A 21,619-nucleotide genomic window follows, 5' to 3' on the forward strand; every position below is an offset into this window, starting at 1 on the left:
CATTCCTCCACCACTGCTCCCCAGGCTGCTGCCACCAGTGTGACTTTTGCCACTGCGTGTGTTTTTTGCCTCTGTCACCAGCATCACCAATACGTGCAGAGCTGCAGATGCCTCCTGCCAGCCTGCCTGGCTGCAGTGAGCTCCTGGCAGGGGGGAGCCCCTTACCACAGCCCTGGCACAGACTGCCTGCCAGTCCCAGCTCTGCAGCCCCTCGGGACAAGGTGGTGGGATGCTGCACACCGCAGATCATGTCCCTGGCACGGATCGGGGACGCAGATGGGAAACTAACTTCGGTGTGGAGCACCCACCCCCCGCAAAAAAAGAACCCCTCCAAAAAGAACCCCAAAAAAAGTTTGTGCTTTCCACATTCGACGTTTTCTGAGCAAGGACTGCTGCAGGGCGGGCTGCAGGGACACCCGTGAACAAGGCAAGGGGAGAAGGGGAACTGCTCCGGGGGCATGACCCCTCCGAGACCTCTGTCCCGCGCCTGGCGCGCTGTGTGACACCGGCACCGTGCGGGGGTCGGGGCTGGGTGAGGCCGTGCGGTCCCACACGCTCCCGCGGAGTGTCCCCTCCCCGCGGGGCTGCCGAGCCGAGCCGGGCCGGGCCGTGCCGGGCCGGGCCGTGTCTGAGCGCCGCCCCGCCGGCGCTGCCGGGGGAGTGGTTTCCCCGCGCTGGCGGCGGCGGGGCCGGTCTGCGGGCGGGGAGGTGCCGCGGCGGCGGTGCCAGCGCCCGGCCCGGGAGGATGCGGACGCGCTGACGGAGCTGCCGGCTCCCCTCTGCCGCCGTGCATGGGCGGCGGGCGGCTGCCGCCTGCCTCTCCTCGCCTGCCGCGCCGGTGAGCCGGGCCGGGGGTCTCCGCCGGGCTCTGGGGGTGCGGAGAGGGGGAGAGCTGCCACCTGTGAGTGCCCCGCTCGCAGCCCCGCCGCGGCCGGGAGGAGCTCGCTGGGACCCGGGCAGCGCGCCCGTGGCGGAGCCGGCGACCGGAGCTGGGCGCAGGGGCGGCGGGTCGGGTGTGTGCGGCTCCGTGCCTGGCGGGTCGGGTGTGTGCGGGTCGGGTGTGTGCGGGTCGGGTGTGTGCGGGTCGGGTGTGTGCAGGTCGGGTGTGTGCGGCTCCGTGCCGGGCGGGTCGGGTGTGTGCGGGTCGGGTGTGTGCGGCTCCGTGCCGTACGGGTCGGGTGTGTGCGGGGCCGTGCCGTGCGGGTCGAGTGTGTGCGGGTCGGGTGTGTGCGGGTCTGTGCCGGGCAGGTCCATGCCGTACGGGTCGGGTGTGTGCAGGTCCGTGCCGGGAGAGTCGGGTCGGTGCCGCACGGGTCGGGTGTGTGCAGGTCTGGGCGGTGCGGGTCGGGTCGGGTCGGTGCCGTGCGGGTCGGATGCGTGCAGGTCTGTGTGGTGCGGTGCAGGTCAGGTCGGGTCGGGTCCGTGCGGGGCACGGCAGCCCCCGAGCGCGGTGCCGCGGGTCGGAGCGGTGCGGGGCCGTGCGGGGCGGGTCGGCAGCGGGGAGCGCGGAGCGAGGAGAAGCGCTCCAGTCCCGCGGGCGGCTGCGGGGTAACGGGGGAAGAGGCGGAACGCGCGCCTCTGCCTCGGCTTGTTTCTCCACATGCTTGTTTGTTCGAGTAAAGGGTGTTACGGAGAATTCACTGAGAAAAAGGATTCTCGTGTACAAAAACACCACCCAACTCGTTCGGCAGCCGAAAGGGCTGTGTGAAGGAATCCTGATGAATGAGCACAGCGCTGAGGGAGTTGTTGGTTTGTGGGCTGCGATCGCCTCAGCTATTTGTTTATGTCTTTTTTTTCCAAGACAACTCTTGAGGCGAGGAAGCGACTAACAAAGCACAAGTTTAAGACGATGCTTTTGCTTGCAGCCGAGCTGAAGTGAACACTGAAATACTGCGTTTTCCATCAGGTAGCAAATACCACACATTAGAGAATGAAAGAACCTACTTTGCTCTGTAAATGAGGACTATGTTTCGCTCAGAGCAAGGGGTGAGAGTATTTTCCGTCTGCCAAATGAACATACCACAGAAATTTTCTTTTCATCTGGGACAGAGCCGTGTTTGTGCATCTCTGAATATGGCTACAGTCGTGGAGGGGAGTTGGGTTAGCTTGGACGTAGCATTAACCCCTCCAACCACAATAAGCAACACACAGAGAGAAATTTGTTTCCATTAGCCGTTTCCTGACTGAGCTCTTTACTGCAGTTGTACAGTCAATTCAGCAGTGAAGCCCTTCAGGCTATGGGTTCACATCTTGCTGAAGGATCCAGGGTTGGTGTTCACACCTGCCCTGTAGCCTGCCTGGCTCACAGCACAATGCCTTCTTATGAGTAGCCTGTGAAGGAAGGTGAAACGGGGAAATTCTGCCTACGCACAACTAGGCTCAAGCCAGTGTTTTCCTTCTCTTAGTTTTAATGAGCAACAATTTTTTTTTTCCCAGAAAAGAATCCAGCTCACAGCTCAGGATTTGGATAATTAATATGCCATTTAAAAAACATGTTTTCAGAGTCAACATTATGATTACAAAGAGAAAACAAGCAAACGGGGAATAACTTGACCCGGTTTTGTCACTTTCCCATTCTAGCCTGACAATTTGTCAATCAGGTGGAATTTCCTCCAACGTCTTTGGTACATTGCTTTAGCAGAAGAAATAACGTGCAAATATAGTTACTACTTTCCCTCCCTTCTCACAATGATCTCTTTGTATTAAGCAACAGGCTTTTGCATAGGTCAGGTACCAACCCCAGAGTGTCACAGGCTCTCTCTCATTTCTGAAATTATTGAATCCTGAGTTGATCTCTCTCTCTCTCTCATTTCTGAAATTATGCCCATGTGTTTGAGCCCATGTAACCATTTCTGTTCAGGAGAAGTTGGTCAGAGAAGCCTTGATCCTATGCCATTCAAGGCAGGAAGAGCTCTGCCAGGACTTCAAGGAGACCAGTATCTGCCTCAGCAACAGCCCTTCCTTTGGCTTCTTAAACATGCACATTCTTTAGAAAATTCTGTAAAATAATCAATTTCCCTAATTTTCAGTCTTCAAGGGAAGGCTTTATTGCAAACCCCAGGAAAGCTGCCAACCAGTAACATCCTGCTAGAATGAAGTAGACTGATTGATACCAACAGGTCCTTAAAATCTTATCTCAGTCTTTGTCCCTCTTTGATTGCAAGTCCTCAGGGTCTGGGACCACCTCTCCTTCATGGTTTGGAGAGAGCATGACCAGTCCCCTGCAGAGCAGACGCCAATGCTGGAAGAAGCTGTGGTCCAGCAGGATAATCCCCTTCTCTCATCACTGTGCATTGACTGATCCCACAGTGTTCTATCCCCTAGTGCCCATGTCCCCATAGGACTAGGAGAAAATAGTCCAAGTCCAGCTCCTCCGTTGAGACCTCTGCAGCTTTGTGTAAGATGTAATTTGAATTTTCAGCTGAGTTCAGTCTCTGACATGCACACACATAAACTGCCTCTGTGCAAATACTTAGTAGACCTCTAGATTCAGAAGGTGAATGTTAATTGGTTGGCAAGAAGACTCACAGTCTTGTTAATGCATATCTGCTTTCAGTGTTAATGACTCATTTAAAAAAAAAAAACAGGCACGCTGAATTTTTTGGTTTTTAGTGATTATTTTAGCTGTCCGTTGTCCTCACCCTCCATCTTCCCCATTCTTACTGTGGTAGGACACAGTGTTCTCATATCCTCCATCTTGGGTTAGGGCAGCTCCCCATGCTTGGAAATTCAATTGAGGTGACGGAATTTTAATTTGTGGACAAAACCAGCTGCATCTCTGGTGTTGGGTTGTGATATCATGACACCTGTGGTTGTGCTGTTAATTGCCAAGAAGGAATATTAATAGCCACTTCATTGTCTTTGTTCTCTTAGGAGTCTCTGGTGGGCTTTTGTTTGCTTGTTTATATAAAATCTTACCACTTTTGCTTTGTTTGCCTCAGCTAAATGCTCAATATTATATCAGGTTATAGCGCTGATAGCGCTGTGTTCTAATTTCCCCAAAGTTACCAGGAAATAACTAATTTGTCTCTTAAGTAAATACTTTTCTATCTGACTGCACCTAACCCCTTACCCTACTGTGTTGCCTAGAAATGAGCCCAGTGATAGACTATCCAGAGTATTCTTTCACGGTGCCAAAAAGACATCAAACATTTTGCAACCCATTTCCCATGACATTTCCATCTGAGAATCATGTACTCTATGTTGATGCTCTAAGATGTTTTTCCCCCACTCCCTTGCTTGAATTCAGAACTATCCAAAAATACCTAGGGAATAGTAGAAAGAAGCACAGGAAGCCAATTTTAATCTGTCACTGATTCCCATGGGTGCTGCAAGGTGAGGGACAATTGTGGCGTGAAATATTAGAGATGAGAGAATCATCATCTTCCAGAGCAGATCCCAGAAAAAAAAATTCCTTCTAAAAGCCTTTAGTAAGGGTTGCTGTGAGTTAAAATGAACAATAGTTATTTGTAAGGTGCTGGCTTTGTAAGGTTGTGGGAAATTAAAGCCTATGCAAAATCACTCTGCTCACTACAGGCGTTTCTGAGCCCAAAAGCAAGTTCTCAGATGAGCGTATTCGCACAGCAAGTACCAGAAGAGATACTTCTAAAACATTTAACAGCTTGTTGAGGCTTATCTCTAATTTTGATGGGGTGTTTTCCTAATGAGTTCCTCTCACATCAATTAACTGTTGAATCTGATGTTAAAAAAATAAACCCAAACTTTTTCTTGGCACACGGTTCCATGAAGGCTCTGTGGAGATTTCCACGATATCGAGGTCTACCAGCATTCAGAGGAGCTGGCTTAGTCATTCTTCCCATCTGCTCTACTTCTTCCTCCCTCCACTGCTCTACACATGCTTCCTGGCTGTCTGCTCCCCTTCCCTATCTCCAAGCATCCTGTCTGGCTGCCCCCCACCCCCTCCTGCCATACCTATCCCTTGTGGCATCTTCTGTGAGGAAGCTCAGGTAGTTTAGTGCTGAGATCAAAGAGCTGAAATAAATGAGCTGCTTTAAAGCAGCCAGGGGAAAAGAAAAAGCAAAAGGAAGAATCCACCAAGGAAGCCCCCATAGCAAGCAGCATAGCAAAAATAATCTGAAAAAACTTTGAGTTGAGCCATGCCCAAATCATGAGCTTGCTTTAAAAATTGTGATAGTTAAACACAGGAACAGTTTAATTCTTTTTAGTTCTTCTTTGACCATTTAGGAATCTAGTTTTTAGCTCCTTTTTGCCAAGAGGGCCAGTAGGAACTTGGGCAGCTACAGCAAACTGGAAGTTGAGGTTTGTATGTAGCCATGGTGCTCCAGGATCCAGGGATTTCAGAAGAACAGTGGCTCCCCAATGGCTGATTGTGCAACGCCAGGAGTCGAGGAGGCTGAGTTAGAGTCATCTGCCAGCACTGGCCCTTTGCAAGCCTGTGTTTTGTAGTGTTGGGAGTCCACACAGATGAGTGTCTGAGAAATTCCCGGGGGTGATACTTACCCCAGTAGTTTCTTTGGAGCAGGAACAGTAAAAACTGCAGCTTGCCACGAAGTTAGCAGTGAGAGGCAGCACGGTCTGGAAATAGCAGCCTCCTACCCCTTTTCTCTCTCCCCAACTACGTGCTGTGTCTCATGCTGAAATGCCTCAGCTCCTCCACTTCGAGAGCCGTTTCATCTCGCTGCTTCCTGAGAGAGATCGACATCTTCTGTGGAGCACACGCTGCCGGGGAGAGGAAGGCAGCTTTGGCCTGCGGAGAGCAGAACTCAAGTACTGCGTGGGTGGCCGAAGACAAGAGCTTCTGAAATGAGGGAACAGAACAGATCTCTAATTTCCAGACTCTGACACATATCGCACTTTTCTCAGTTGCTTAGGAAAGAGATTTGCATCCAAAAAGAAGTGGGAGGTTTAAATAGGAGTTCATACATTTATCTTCTGCGGTCCATGCGGTGATTTACATTTTGCTAGTTCCATGGAATCCACAACACTTCATGAAGTGCATTCGTTACAAACGTGCAACCAGGGGAAACAAAGACTCTGTCCAAGTTCCTACCTGCAGTATCCAAAAGCTGAGCTGAGGTTCAGTCAGGGAAACAAGGCTGTGTGGTGTGACTGATGTAAGTGCTTGTTTTGGGTTGTACCAAGATGCTGAAGAGTAGACCCTGGTAGACTACTGGGCATGGTTCTGCCTGTGGATGGCCCAGGCCGCCTGGGTGGTTCTCAGCTGTAGTTCCATCCTCCTAGGACTAACAAAAGGCTGAGATAAGGAGGAATTGGATCTACAGAAGCACCTGGCCATGGAAAATGCCAGCTGGCATTCCTTGCAGGGACATGCACCTTCTTGTACCATGTGAGCAGCCCCTTCATGGCTTCATCCACCACCACAACTGTAGCTCAGTCATGGAGTGCCCACTTCTCCACCTTGGCTGAACTGACAGCCTGCTCTGCTGCAGCAGAGTGGCCTGAATAAGGCACCCTTTCTTCTTCTGGGTGGAAAAACCTCCTTTGACCTGTGTGTTTATTGGGACTTGCTGAGCGGGGTTTCCTGTGACCCATCGAAATTTTCCACTCTGCAGAACACAAGCAGCAGACCATTGCTTCTCCCACCTCTCGCCATTCTTGTGCACTGCCTGTCCCAGTTTTCCTTGTAATCAATAGCAGGGGTTTCTTTTTGTAGCACACACAAAGGCTCGAGTCCTTGAATGAAGAAGTTTGCATTTATCCAGGGGCTGTGGTGGGGTGAGGTGGGAGGTGGGGCTGGATGCCCAAGGCTGAGCTCCCGGGTTGTTTGCGGCGGTGTCTGAATCAGCGGGAGCCGCGTGTGTGCTGTGATTGCGCCCGGAGCTCCATCCTGGCAGCACCAGGCTGAGCTGCAGAGCAATCTTGGGGGTGTCCGTCCAGCACAATTTAAGTACAGGGCTGGAAAAGCCCTTGGGATTGACCCATTGAAATAGGGAGGGGAGGGCTCCCGTTTCTGCTGTGCCAGAAAAATGATGGATTTGCAAGTGGAGCCGTGGTTCAAGGCCAATTTCTGCCTCATATCTACACTTCGTTAGAAGGTGCACCTTCAATGTGGTATTGTTAGGCTGTTATCATAATTTTTCCATGAGTGCTCAGTGGGAAATGATTACTTTGGGAAGCCTGGGAAGGGAAGAGGGTGTCCTGCAGTCCCTGCTAATCTAGCAGCAGCCCTGGCATCCTGAGGTCAGGTCTCACTTTGCCACCCAGTTGTCTGCAGTACTGGGGCTGCTCAGGGAGAAGGGGTGATGTTCTGTTCCAGAGTAGGAGGAATCTCTAAATAGAAGTGCCCTGATTTTGGAGGTGCTGCTGCCTGTGGGAGAAAAGTTTGGGGCTCGTAGCTTCTGAGACATGCTCCTTTATCAAGTGGGCTGCTAGGATTGCAGCCTGTGGCCCAGTTCCTGTTTCTGTTTTGCCCAATAAAGCACACTTGCTTTAAAAACATCTACTTAGCAATTCACAGTGGATTTATCCCAAGGAGAGGACTCTGCTGCTGTGCCTGGTGGAGTCCTCTGCCCCTATGGATAACTGACTCAGGAGAGACGTCCAGGCTGGGCTTCCCATACACTACAGCTGACAAGAGCTGCTGTCCAATATCCCGTGTCTGCTCTGGCGCCAGTTGCTCTCCCGTGGGTGGTGAGACCATGGGACAGGCTGTGTCCTCAGGCTGCAGAAGCTCCAAAAATACAGTTTGTTCCAGATGCTTTCCAGCATGGGAGAGAAGCCCAGAGAGCACCTTTCAATGCCTGGGCTTGTGACCCATGCCACCAGCACAGGTGGAGACTCATCCAACCAGTGACCATGTGGTGCCTGGTTCCTTATCTCTTACACCCTTTTTTCTCTCACTGGCAGTGTAATAATTAACTCTGTGTGATTATTGTTCTTATTACATCCAATCTTTTCTGAAGGAGACATTGAAGGTAGACAAATTTGAGCTGAATTTTCATAGGTTTAATCGCAGCAGCTTTGAAATGGGTAGTGGGATAAAAATCTTTTTCCCAGAGCATTGGATGGCATGGTATCAGATGCTCCCTTGTTTTCATAAGAGACAAACATTGAGTGTAGTCATGAATTTTTAAGGGACAAAACTTTAGCCTCCCTGATGTTGGTTTGGTCATTGGTTAGAAAGGAGAATTGCCAGACAAGAATTAAACCTTCTGAATTGAATCCTGGGGATAGAGAAGTGATTTCCTGCTTCTCTAATTTTCAATAAGCGTGGCCTGTGGCACGAGAAGAAACTCCAACATGCAATACACAATTTTCCCTCTGTCACTGTTTTTGAATCAAATCAGTGTGCAGTTAATCCAGTGTAATAAATCTTGGTAGGAAGGCTTCCAGAGCAGGTAGATTTGTTTAATCATTTGGGCTGGAATCCAAACCACTGGAGGATATAAAATATATATACTAGTGCCATTCACTTCACTGAAAACACCATTTCCCATCCAAGGAAATAGCTGTGGCTGGCATGGATATATATTTGGAAAGCTGTAGAGCTAAACAAATTTCTCAGAAAATCATCTCTGGCCTAGATACTGACTATATTTACGCACTGTAACTCCTGAGGCTCATCAGCTAAGGCTTTCTGACAGAGAAGTCATCAGAAATCAGTGATTCACTCTTTGAAATGGTGGGATCCTCACCCCTGCTCAGTAGGCTCCTGTCTTGATATCAGCCAACATATTACCTTCAAATTGGAGTAGATCTTTCAAAAAATCACTTCCCCCGTGACTTCCAAAAGAACTGTGCAGTAATGCAATGTTAATGGATCCTTCTTTGAGCATATGTTGTCTTCTTTGTGTATTGATCAGTAGAACTGTCTCTCACTAAACAAACTGATCCTGCCAAATAAGGGAATACATGCTTTATTTTCCAATTTTCCAACTATCAATACAATTTCTGTATGGGAGGATTTCAGAGTGTCCCAGTTTCAGCAGTTTTTGTGTAACTCAGACTAAGGAATAAGGTTTAGCATCACAGAGTCAGATTGTGAGGTGTTTCAGTTAGCTTTAGGTGGCTTTGGTACATTAATTGCCTCAGTAATTCACGAGGTGCTCTATGAAGATTAAATCCCACCTCGCCTAGAAAATGATACAGACCTTCACAGTGGGACTTTTTGCAGCAAGCTTTGGGCAGAACTCTCACACCAGTGCCTGCCAGCGTTGTCCCTGTGGTCACCAGCTCTGACTCTGCTGTATTGTCTCTTCCAGGCGCTTCTAGGGTTCGACTGAGTTGGCACAACACCCCGTCAGCGGCGCAGACGCCTGCAGCAAGGACAGTTTTTGGAAGTGACACCCGTTGATGTGATTGAAGGTAACGTGCTCTCTTCTGTCATTGCCCTGTGCTTGCTGCTTCTCCTCCACAGAGCCTCATGCTCTGGCTGGCGTCCCCTTTGCTGCCTGCCCTGCCTGGGGAGGTGAGAGCAGGATCAAACCGGTTGGAATCGGTTCAAACTGGTCAGAACTGGTCGGAACCGGTCAGACCTGGTCTGAGAATCCCCCGGACTGATCCTTGCTTCAGGTAACAGCTCTTCCTAGCCATGGCTCAGCTTGTCCCGTAAAAAGCGTCTCTACCTCTGTCCATAAGGAAATTCTTCCTTGCATCACGTGACCTGCCTATTTTCCGTGAGTGATGCACAATTTTGAGTCCTGAAGCTGGTCTGCATTCAGATGCTGTTTTTTCCCCATGAGTTTCACAGGTCAGTTTTGCCCTCTGTTCAAAACCTAAAATAAAAGTGTGTGTATGATTCTGAGGCCTTTCCCATGGGAGGTGGTTTAGCGCTTGTCAGGCTAAATACCGCTCTGTATGTTTCTGACCTTCTTAGTGTCATCACAAGCAGCAGAAAGTGATCTGTGCTTTTGCTCCATGCCCCTGGAAAAAGATCAGCATACTGTGGTCCTGGGACTGTAGCACTTTAGCTCTGCATTTAAGATAATCTTCTCCAAATGTAGTTTTCTCACAGAAATGCAAGAACAGATTTCACTTCCACCTCCCCCCTCCCCCACTGGTATATTTGTGCTTAATTAAAACTAGGGGAAGTAATGTATCTCTTAATTCACTGACACGAGAATTTTAAGGTTCAGAGTAGATGACTCATCCACCAGAACAGAATTTATCCTTTGTTTGTAAATGCTATTTATTGCCTTGTTTTGCATCACTATGGCTACCTTATGTCGTTGGTGATACCAGCATCTACCATACATAAAATGAATGCAAGACTGAATTGAGGAGCTGTAGTTCTTATGATTGTTTGTATCAGCCACTTTTCTGTTGTATGTCAGTCAGTACATCTCATGTAAAAGCAGCTCTAAAAGTGGCTTAATATTTTCCATCAACACTGGCTGAAAAACAAAAAATCGTCCTGTGCATAAATCTTATCCCAGCTTGAAAAGCCCTAAGCACCACCACCGAGCCCATTGTTCAGATTATATGGCTTTATAAACAACTCAGTGATGTCCTACAGGTGATTTTGAAGTTTCAGTGAACTGATTTGCAGTGGCATTCTCAATTATTTTACATCTATTTTACATCTAGTTTCCCGTTAAAGACCTAGTTAAGCTCGTTAGAAACATCACTGCTTTCACAGCCCATATAGATTCTTCTGCTTTCCTTCACTGTTTCAAAGTGAAGACTGGGAATAATTAATCTATTCCAGATAAAGCCTAATTATTTTGGCAATTGCATGGTCCCATGTTCTATTCTGAAACACATCAAGTACAATCACTTCTGCTGTCCTATTCAATCAAAGCCTTAAGTTGCACAGATTTTCTGAAATGGCCTGGGCTTCAGCAGCTTGGGAGCTGATTCACTCAGGCATCTGCTGTAACACTGGCAGGACTGTCACCATTTTTCTAGCCCAAATCATTTGTCTTTGTCATTTACAAATAATCTGCAGGGTATAATGTGGTCTTAGGGAAGCACGGAGTCCATTATTGCTCAATAATAGAATTTCCTGAGGTCTTAACCTCTTTGAGCTCATATGACACATTTGACAGTGCATGTGTGGATGTATATCTCTAATTTCCCATGGAATGAGGACAGAGAAATATTTAAACATTTGCAGTGTCTTGAATGGCTGCTAAAATAAACCAGCCAGCTATGAGTGACTGCAGGAGTCTGCTGCTGGCTAGCAGGGACCAACCCCCAGGACACACAGCAGTGGAGCATGGCTTTTCTGTGGTTGCCAAGACTAAGACTTCATAAATACTTTGTGACCCCACACAAAGCCTCCAAGATTATTTCCATCTAGACACAGACTTTCTCATTTCCTTTTCCCTGCAGTCCAGGACAGCTGGGCTTAGGGTGCTGAACCCCAAAAAGGATGCCAAGAGAAAGATGTTCATCTGGGACATGCTCAGAGTGGTGGGCCCAGTGCTCCTCCAGGCTCACAGCTGGCTCTGGCTAACGCAGGGTGTGAAAGCCCTGCAAAACAGCTCTTCCCAAAGAGTTGGGCTGGGAGAGCATGGTCCTGCTATTGCCTAGTGAGGTCATTCCCAGAGGGGTGAAAAGGCCTCCCTGGGAACAAGGAAGAGACTGGGGCCAGAGTGGAGAAAACAGGCAGGAAGGGAATGAGCACCAGGGGTGATCAGAGGGAGGTGATACCAGAGGGAGTGCTACTTTCCTTTTGGCCCAGTGGCACATCTCTGTTCTTTTGAGTGCTGTCTAAGGTGGCAGGAACAGCTGGCAGAGCAGGGCCCACAGTCACCACTGCTGGGAGGGGTCTCCCCTTTCCAGGTGGCTGCTCCCTCAGTGCTGTTGTCCATAGGTGCCCAGTGGTATGGCCTGCTGGATGCTGCAGGAATAAAAGCATGAGTCCAGAAAACCTATGTATTTTACTGATTGGGTGGTTTGTGCTGTCCTTGGGGAGTGGTACAGGTCCAAGCAAGGGCTGGGAGCTCAAAACCTAGCAGGCAGAATCTGTCCCTCTTCTACTGTGCCATGGCTCTGGGAGGCTGTGTAAGCTGCAGGGTGCTCAGATCAGGGGTTTGGTTCAGCCTTTGTTGGGTTTCAGGGCCTGGTTCTACTTTCCTGTTCTGTGCATGCACCATGAAGTGTGTGAATTAATTCCGTGTTGGTTGGGTCCAAGGCTGACCCTTCAGGGCTTTTCCCTGTGCTGATGAATGTCTACAGGCTTGGGCCCTGGTCCACAGCTGAGCTCAAGTGTCCCACAGCTCTGCCATGCTTTTTCTTAAATGTGATGCAGTGGGAGTGAAAGTCTCTGCACCATCATGCTGCTCCGTGCTGCAGCTAATTAAAGTCATTGTGAAGGGTTTCGTAGTAATTGCAGATACTGTAAAATTTAGTTCTGTCCAGTAATTGGAAGCCTGAAACAAGTTATCCTTAAGATGTTTTAGTTGGCATTTCTTAGAAGGTGCAGCTGTTACAAAGAAGGCTTTTGTGTGTGCAGCAGGACCAGAATTAATGGCAGCATTTAGTCGTGCCTAAAGGAGTGTTTGCTGTGGCAGGTGGCAGGGCAGCCTGATGGATGATGCCTACACTCTGCATGCTGCAGGAGGCTTCAGCAGCCACAACTGCACTACCTGATGAATGCCAGCTAAGGAGAGTGAAAGGCCCATGCCAAATCTCTCCGGGGCTGATGTATTAACATTTAAAATGAGCACGGCCTCTTCGGCTCAGAGTGGCTCTGTTTGCCCCTACACGCTTAATATGCATTCTGGAGATGTCAGGCATCCTCAGATTTTTCAGTGGAATGCTGTATTTATAAATGTCAAATGTGAGGAGAATCCCAGCGCCGTGGAGATGTGCAGCTGCCCTGCCACGGGCCGGGCGGGCTCTGCAGCGGGGGCTGCGGCGGCTCTGGCTCCGCTCTGCGATGCCCGCGGAACCGGGCCAGCTCCGCGGCCACGCCGGTGCCCGCGCCGCCAGTTGGAACAGGGGCATGCTCAGTGGGCACATAGCACCTTAGGTGTCTAAGTCCCTGATTTAAATGAGATTTAGGTGCCAAACAGTCCCTGATGCATTTGGAAGTCCCACTCAACACCTCTCCAAACACTCAGGCGAGTAAAGACTGCTGAAAATCTGGTTCTTAGACACCAATACAGCTGGTGTGTCTGGAATTAACAGCTTAAAAAGAAGTGCTGGCTCATGACTAAATGGAAGAGACATCTGGAAGAGCAAATATTGAAGACATTACAAAGAATAAGAATAAGAATTTAATTCATGGCTGATATTTCCACCAGTTACTTTTTTTAGTCAACAGATGCAATTTCTGAGCTCATATATCAGTAATAAACTGATTGGTGATAACATTGGAGGACTCCAGTTTCCACCTGATGCCTCTGGGACTCTGTGGGGGTCCTCTCCCCCACAGAGGAGCAGCTGGGGTAGATGCCCTGCTCAGCATCACAACGTGCAGCAGTTACAGTTAGCTTGGAGGCCAAGGAAACATTTTTTTGGACTGCTCAGGAAGGACAGTGTAACACAATTATTTTAACCAATATGAAAAGCCAATACTTTTCGTTAAATAAGCTGTGGGGCCAAAGCTCAGAGCTGAGGTGTGCCGTTCTCTTTTAATATTCCCAGCATGACAGAGGTGATGAACACCCGAGAGCCGGTGATGGAGGAATTCGCGCTTGGCCAGACTCCTGAGGAGGAAGGAGGCCCCTCAAGCCAGGTAACTTCAGCAGACCTGAGAATTGTCCTGAGTTGTTTGTCAAAAGCCATTTAAAGCAGCCAACAACTGTCCTTGGGGTAAGTGTTGAATTGCAGAGCACTGCTGCCAGAAGGGCAAGCCCTGCAATACATGTTTGATCCTACTTAGGTTCAAACAAACTTAAGGGTTGGACTGAAGTGTTTTGTGGGGGGCCAGGTCTGCAGGGCACAGTGACAGCAGTGCCCAGATCCTGCAGGGATGCAGGCACAGAGGCTGTTTGTCACCAGGAGTTCAGATCTGAGCAACTCCTGTGCGATGGAGGCATCCAGCCAGTACTGTGCCAAGCTTTTATACAGCCACCCTTGAAGTGAACTGAGCTTCCTGAGGCTCAGAGGGAGCTCCATTTTCAGAATAGAGACCATTTGAAATGATTGGCTAATTCACAGAAATGGCTCTGGCATCATAGCAGCACCAGTGGTCAGAACCATTTGCTGGCAGGTGCAGGAGCATTTTGTGTCCCCAGGCAGTTCCACACACCCACTCAAGCACCCACCCATGCTGCTCATTGCAGCAGGAGGGATCACGATGTCCCAAGCCCCCCTTGTGGCATCCCCCACATCACGGTTTGTGCTCTGTGGTTGTGCTCATGAGTCTGTGTCACTATCAGGGACAAACCACAGAATGTGTCCTGCTGGACCTGAGCTGCCTTTCAACACAATGTGTAACGTTGGAAGCAGACTCAGAGACTCTGCTACTCCAGTAGCAGCCTGTTGCAGGTGAGAATCTGGTATTTGGAAGCCAGGGAAGTCAGAACAGAAAATTGCAAATTCCTTTTGGATCACTTGTTCATGTGGTGAAAGGCTTTGTGCATTTAAAGAGCACTTGGGCTTTCCCGTGCCTCAGAGGCTGCACAGGATGGATGCTGCTCACTCAAGGAGCACGTTTTCAATATTCTTTTTCTTCTTCTTCACCAAGTTCCAGGTTTTCAGTGTTGTATTAAGTGTATGCTGCTCAAACTCTGTCCCAGCCCTGACTTCACCTGTGTGTGCAGGGCTGTTCTGTGGTGTCTCTGATCGTATGCCCCAGAGTTTTCCCCCAGCTCCTTTCCTTTGCCTTTCGTCTCTGGGAGAAGGTGTTACCATCCACATTTTAGTGACAGCCACCTGAGGCGAAAAAAAATCAAACAGAAATGAGATGTAGCATAAACTCAGTGACTCAGTGGGAAAACTAGGTTCCTTCCAGCAACTTCCAAGCACTCTGTCCAGGAGACTGGTCCTTCTCTTCCTGCAGTCTTCTGCCCACTCATCACACGCTCCAGCTTCTGCAGAAAAACACAGCAAGGCCCAACAGGCAGCTCTGCTTCCTGCCAGTCCTGACTCATTCCTGGAGGGACATGGTAAATACTGGGCTCTGGTGGAAAAAAAAATTATGTGGTTGATGTGAGAAAAGACCATATGAGAATGACACAAACAAAAATAGCCACAGCTGAGGCCACACAGGTGCCTTTCCTAAATTTTCTAGCAGCTGTAATAATCATTTCTCAGCCCATTTTTAGATCTCTCCGTGTCATTTCCTCGGGCTTCAGAAAACAAATGAAGAAGCAGAATTTTTGTTGTATTGCATTGTCCATCCAGGGGTTGCCAGCAGGCTTGGGGATGGGGTGGCTGTCACGCAGCCCTCTGCCACCCCAGCAGGCTGCACAATAGCTGGGAAAGAGGCCACTGTCACCTGCCTGTGCAGCCATGGGAGAAAATACAGCAATTTGCCCATGATTTTATGGCTATTTTCTGCCAGCTGAGCCGTGAGGCTGAGGGAGCTGGGCTCCACTGTGGGGCTGCACAGGAGGGCACTGCTGCTCAGCAGGTCTCTGGACCTGTCCTGCCCAAGGAGACCCTTGTCTCATACTTGGTTTCCAGTCAAGACAGCTGCCATGGAAATGTCTTTCCAAATTATGAACAGCTCAGCAGAAGTCTGTGAAATGAGAAGCTGGGCAGCTCTTTTCTGATAGGCAGCATAAACAGCATTGCTTGGTCAGGATGAGTTATAAACTGTGGGTGCAGCTCAGGGTGGCATCAGAAATGTTTGCCTTCAGTGATTCACTTGGTCTAATTGTACTGAAGGCACTTTCTCACAAGAAAAAATTCCTAATTGTGTCTCTTAACACTAATACGCAACATTTCTCAGCTTTTTATGGATAGCAGAGACCCTGGTTCGGTGGTGAACATGTTGCAGATGTGTGGGGAGGTTCCCACCAGCCCAGAGCAAACCTGTGGGAGCCTCTGAAGTAAACTGGCCTCATTCTTGCTCTCAACTCCTGGTTCAGTCCCTTCACATGCACCTTGATTTTATTGTTGGAAATTAAACACAATGAAATAAAATAAAAATAAAACTCAGCTAGCATGGAGAGATTTGTAGTTTGTTAGTGCAGGTATATGGAAGTTGGAGGATCCAGGAGAAAAGGTTTCAGTGAAGCAACAACAGAATTTCTTATGGTAATGTCCTGGAGGAGCTGGAATGATTTTTCCTCAAAAAAAAAAAAAAAAAAAACAAAACCAAAACCAAAAACAAACAAAAAAACCCCAAAACAATCCACCAGAAAAAAAAAAAACAATTCAAAACAAAGTACCCTGAGAGATTTAAGTGATCCAGCTATGTTGAAAACAGGAAAGCACTTTTATGTGTTACAATATCCTTCACTAAAAAGCCCTAGTTCAGCTTCAAGCTCTAACCACTGTGTAGTGTTTGATCTGCAGCTTCATTGTGACAAATGAAAATAAATGAAAATAAATAGCTGGCACGGTCCTCTGCGTAAAGATGTTCTCTGGGGCTACCTGTTTTGCATGAATGCATCATAAAATAGTGTTCCACACGGCAGAAAATAGCTCTGCACAGTGGTGGCTTCTTAATAAACTATCACTGCAAGAAAACGTGAATATCATATCAGAGCAAAAGGACAGCAGCCAGAAGGGCTGCAGCAGCCATTCAGCTTAGCTTTACAGCAATGACCTTAGTGTCCCAAAGCCCCACCAGAACTGAAACACAAGCGTTTGGCAGCATAACAAATTTTCTCTCCCAAGTCTCCCTTTTCACTGCTCATGTCATGTCGGATCACACGAGTTAAGGCAATCATCTCCTCAACACACTAGCAACCAAAGTGGGGAAGGGACAGCACGTGCAGGGGAGAGTGTGCTGAGACCTACAGCCTCTCTGCACCACGCTTGGCCAGCAAAGAGCTGGGTTCAGCTGGTTTTGAAATCCTCCCTGTGCAGGGCTGTTGATCTGCACCAGTTGGAAGAGGATTTTTTAATGGACATGCGAGTGGCATGTCAAATGTAGAAAGGACATGCTCTGCTTGCTCTGAATATACATCCCTGCAGAAAGCTTTGATGTGCATTCTCCAAATGTCTCCCCAGGCCTTCCCAGACTCACGTGAGAAGTACCCCAAGCTGTCCAAAAGGCTGCCTTCGATCGTGGTGGAGCCCACTGAGTCCGGGGAGGTGGAGAGCGGCGAGCTGCGCTGGCCTCCTGAGGACCTCAAGTCAGCGGAGGACAAAGGTCTTCATGGTGACCAAAGAGTCTGTGTCCAGCAACAGCAGCAGCAGATGGATCTGGAAGGTGTGAATGAGTATTTTTCATCCTTGTTCCCCATAGGAAAATAGCTGTTTCAGACAGTGCTGTGCACTGAAGTTAACAATGAGACAAACACCTGAAGGTGCCCAGAAAACATCTGCCCTGGAGGAGTCCTGTGGACTGAAAATTTTGTTGCAGATTTTGAGCAATGGTGTTTTCATCTGCGTCAGCCACTCACTTGGCCAACAGGCAGCCAGCGCACTGCACGTTAGCAGGTCACTCTGGGGAGCAGTAATCCTGGTCAGTAGCATGTATCTATCCCTGTCTTCTAGCCCAGAAGTCAAGTGTTTGACAAGTGCACGTTTTCAAAGCACCCTGTTGTCTCAGGAGTGTGTCAGTGCAGCAGGAACGCACAAATACGTACCCCTGGCTAGTAGTGTCACTGTGGGGTAAATACAGGTAAAGGGAAGACCTTGTCTGAGTGTAGCTTGCACAGGAAGTGCTCCAGTGAGAAACTGGCCTATTTATTTCCTTTTTTTTTCATCTTAGTGCTGTCCTTTTGTCTTATAGAGTGACCTGGTTTCCATTTCAGTGCACCAGCATTTGCCACCCAAACGCCCAGACACAGCAGCCAGGACAGGGTGCAAGATGCACCTTCCCTTCCCTTCAAAAGGGCGATGACAAAAGGTCTTGAAGTGTAAAATCACCTGCTATCCCAGTTGGTATTTCTGGGTGGTGACAACCACAGGGTTTGATCATTCAAGAGTAAATATGAGCCAAATCTATTTCCTGACTTTCAGGTTATATACTGGGGTTTCTCTGTTGGTTCTGTGCCTTGATTTAGACTCATTATGTCTTCAGGCCTGACAGCTTAAGCAGATTTCCAAGACTGGGTAGCCTTCCCATGACAGTGGCTGTTCATAGGGGTCACCTCATCTCACTAATATCTTACCTGAGGTCTCAGGTCCATGTGAAGTCAGACTGTGATGCACTCAGAATTCCTCACTCCGAGTTTAACTACTGGTTTGCAAGCAGAGAAGATTTCTTGTATCAGGTCTGATTACCCTTACAGATTAACTGCCAGGTAGAGCAGGTAATCAAACAAAGGCTGTACCTATATTGGGAAATAAGTGCTGATGAGCTGTTTCTTTGCAGATACTTTAGCACACCCAGCTCAAGAAGTGGAAGACAGTACAGATACTCTGGAAAGCAGAACTGAAGAGAATGAGTAGGAACTCCATGGCCTCAGAAATGAAACTTCATTGTGAATGTTGTTGGAAAGCTAACACACTCTGAAGACATGTCAAAGTAATCTGTATTTAAATCTGCAAGGGTTTTATTTAGTTAGTACCTGGTAAGAAGCATATGGGCTTTAGAACTGTTCTTCTAACATTTTGATTTTCAGGCTGGGATTCATATTATTTGTTTAATTTCCCCTTGGGAAACAATGGGATGTGTTAGGAAATATAAGGCTGTCAAGGAAAAGATGCTCCTAATTTTAATTAGTGCATTTCATTGGTTTTATCTTTTTCAAGAAAGGCTGCATTCAGGCGTCAACATCAAGACAAAGGGGTTGCGTTTCTACAGGAGGAATGTCTTAAATCTAAAAACTTTCTTTTTTTAGCCATTTAAAACTAGCACTGTGATATTACGGACAATAGATGTAATATAACGTCACCAGTTGATTTTGTAACTTTTGTATAGAGACGCAAGGGCAAGGTTTGCCTCCAGGCTGCCGCCCTGGGGCAGCCCAGAGCAGTTCTCTCCCTTTGGCTAACCTGTGCGTAGTTGGACGAACCAGCCTTTCCTTAGCTGCCTTTTCAGCAAGGCTGATGCCTTTTGGAAGCGCTTTCTCGCTGTACCTTAACGAAGCGGTGAGCTGGTCGCTGGTGTTCGTGAGGCTGGCTGTGGTGGCCTTGGTGGGGTGGATCGTGCTCTTCGTGCGCTCTTCAGGCCAGGTCCGGCCGTGGTGTGGTGTGCACTTCTCGCCCTTAAAGCTGGTGAGATGGCTTCTGCTTCCCCCAGGGCTGGCTTTGTCCCACCTCGTTATCAGAGATTGCTGTGACATTACTTCTTTGGTATGTTTGGTGTATAATGTAGGTGCGGGGGCACAGCTGCTCCTCCCTTGCCCTGAGCTGGGTGGTGGTAGGGGGTAGGTGGCAGGAGCTCCATAGCACACCCCAGACCTGTGCTCTGTTTTGCCCGGCTCCAGGTTTCCCCTGAGCCACCTGCAGTAGGAGGGGCGTGGTGGAAGGAGAAATACCTGCCTCCCTCCTGGCCAAGTTGGCACTGCTGGCAGGAACACGTGTGCCAAGGGGTGCCCTCCTCACCTGTGGCACGGCCCCCTCAGCTTTGGTGGCACCGTCACCTCCTGGAGCCCAGAGCTCATGGTGGGACAAGCTGTCTCTGGACACCTCTGCCCTCCAGTGGATTTTCCTTGGGAATTTGGGGGTCATTTTGACAGGAGTGAATCCCTTCCTGCACAGGGACCTCCCAGAGACTCCCTCCACTGTCCCAGGAGAAGCACCAGTCTCAGCCCAGAACATGACCCGTTGGATGGGCTGGTGGGGGTGGGTACTGCCTGTACTCAGAGGGGTTTGACTGTCAGTGATGAGTGTCCTGGAAGCTGCAAAGATGGCTTTTTCCATCTCTGCAGGGCTGGACGGGGTCTGTACTTCCAATTAATGTTGCATCCAGAAGAAGCTGCTTGCTGTAGGTGGAGTGAAATAATAGGATTTCTTCCAGCATTAACTCCTAAGTTGAATTCCAAGTGCTTTCATTTCTCCAGTAATAATTTTCGCTAACAACAGCTTTTAATTGTATGATGGTTGATAAAATTTACTGGCCAGATGTATTAATAAGTTTTTACCTTCTTAGCAACCAAATTTAATATATTTACTTACAAAGAATTCTGTGCAATGAATGTTTATTACAAAGGAAAGAGACTATTTTACTTCAAAGCAACATTAATTTATGTACAAAACTATAGCTCATTATTTGGGGTGTTTGGGATCTAGGACCCTTTTTATAAGCAGTGTAGTACAGTATAATATGATACTTAAGTTAAACTTTGCTCTCTCAATCTATATAACAATCTGTTTTGCCTTCTTGTTGTAGACTTTCTTGCCAACATTGTTAGAATTACTTTGTTGGGTGAGTGGAATTCTGGTCAGAGCACCGAATTTCACCAGAGTAACTGAAGGTTTCAAGAGCACTTCCTAAATCTGGCTGCTGTCCCTGTCACCCCCTTTACTGGTGACACTTTTCTGGTAAAGCCAATGAAGCCAGCAAAGCTGCAGCTACGTGTTGGCACAGGAGCAGTGAAGGGAGGGGGTCCCCAGCTCGGACCCACCATGGCAGGAGGAGAGCTGTGCTGGCGAGGCAGCCAGGCTGATGGGAGGTGCTCTTTAAATGCTGCTTTTGCATCGACTGTCAAGAAGTTTTACAAAGCTCTGGGGAGAAAACAACAGCAGTGACGACATATTTTTAGCTGTGTGATTTCCTTCCAATCTGCATCTGCCCAGCTCTGTGAGGAATGACGTTAGATGTATCACTTAATTTGCTTTTTGCTTTATAAAAGGAAAACCAGTTGTTTGAAACACTTCCCCCAATTTTCGGTGCTCTCTATCTGCTTTCAGACGCTCCCTCCCTTCCTGCTCTGGATAGCCCTTATCCTATTTCCACCTGAGGTCAATGGCACTTCCCTAAATATGTTTCCCAAAGAAACAACTAAATTCTACATACACCCTGAAAAAACACCATGCAAGCACCACTACTTTTTTTCATCCTTGTACTTAAAGCTGCAGCTGGTATAGAAATCCCAGATTTCCTTCTTCCAGCCTAATTACTCCTTTCTTTCCTTTCCCCTCTTTTGTGCTGCTCCTCTGAAGTATTTTACCTGAAGCAAATGGTTGCTTCAAACTAAAGCTTTCTCCTAAAGCTATGTGGCCTCAGTTTAAGAACTGTGCAAAGCCAAACTCCTCCTCCCATTTTTATTGTTCTGACCATGGGCCAGAGGCCCTAAAACAGGAAAGCAAGATAGAGAGAAAATTGTTTTATACAAACAAACCCTATTTATTCAACTTGCAGGTCTATGAATGTCCACTTACTTTGTCTGTGTGCAAGTGTTGTCTCTCTAATAAACTCAATGGTTGTTTTGTATTTTTTTCTGGATTAAAAGCTTTGTAGAAACTAAAAAGAAAAAAAAAGACATTCAGTCATATTTTTCTAGTCTGGCTTGTAGAATATTTAATGTAGTGCAGAAAGGAAGTTTTATGGAGTAAGACATTGTTGAACTTTGCTCTATTTCAGTTCTTTCTAATTTTGTAAAATGCCACCTGTACATAATACTTGACTAATGTATGTCCTGTAGATGTATTACACCATTTAGCCTATTAAATGCCTATACTGAACTGATTGGAAGAAGCAGTGTATCCATAGTGT

At 48.0% G+C, this 21,619-nt stretch overlaps 1 protein-coding gene across 2 annotated transcripts; it reads left to right on the plus strand.

Annotated features, from left to right (window-relative positions):
- The first annotated feature begins 654 nt into the window (after positions 1-654).
- LBHD2 (LBH domain containing 2) lies at positions 655-21,598 on the plus strand. 2 transcript variants are annotated; one of them, XM_038138893.1, is made up of 6 exons: positions 655-838; positions 9,204-9,306; positions 9,580-9,691; positions 13,537-13,627; positions 17,020-17,221; positions 18,332-21,598. In XM_038138893.1, the coding sequence occupies exons 3-6, from the start codon at positions 9,663-9,665 to the stop codon at positions 18,406-18,408; spliced, it is 399 nt and encodes a 132-aa protein (XP_037994821.1). In that variant the 5' UTR covers positions 655-838; positions 9,204-9,306; positions 9,580-9,662; the 3' UTR covers positions 18,409-21,598. The 2 variants fall into 2 exon arrangements, with proteins under 2 accessions (XP_037994821.1, XP_037994822.1); XM_038138894.1 differs by lacking the exon at positions 9,580-9,691 and having other exon boundaries at positions 661-838.
- Positions 21,599-21,619: the final 21 nt, after the last annotated feature.

This window comes from Motacilla alba, chromosome 5 (assembly GCF_015832195.1).
Source record: "Motacilla alba alba isolate MOTALB_02 chromosome 5, Motacilla_alba_V1.0_pri, whole genome shotgun sequence".
NCBI classification, from domain to species: domain Eukaryota; kingdom Metazoa; phylum Chordata; class Aves; order Passeriformes; family Motacillidae; genus Motacilla; species Motacilla alba.

Bases quoted from the DNA above. Each gene is read 5' to 3' on its own strand.
- LBHD2 (XM_038138893.1), top strand. From the start codon at position 9,663: ATGCTGTTTTTTCCCCATGAGTTTCACAG. The intron at 13,628-17,019 runs GTAACTTCAGCA...ATGTCTCCCCAG, and splicing joins AAGGAGGCCCCTCAAGCCAG to GCCTTCCCAGACTCACGTGA. The intron at 17,222-18,331 runs GTGTGAATGAGT...GTTTCTTTGCAG, and splicing joins GCAGCAGATGGATCTGGAAG to ATACTTTAGCACACCCAGCT.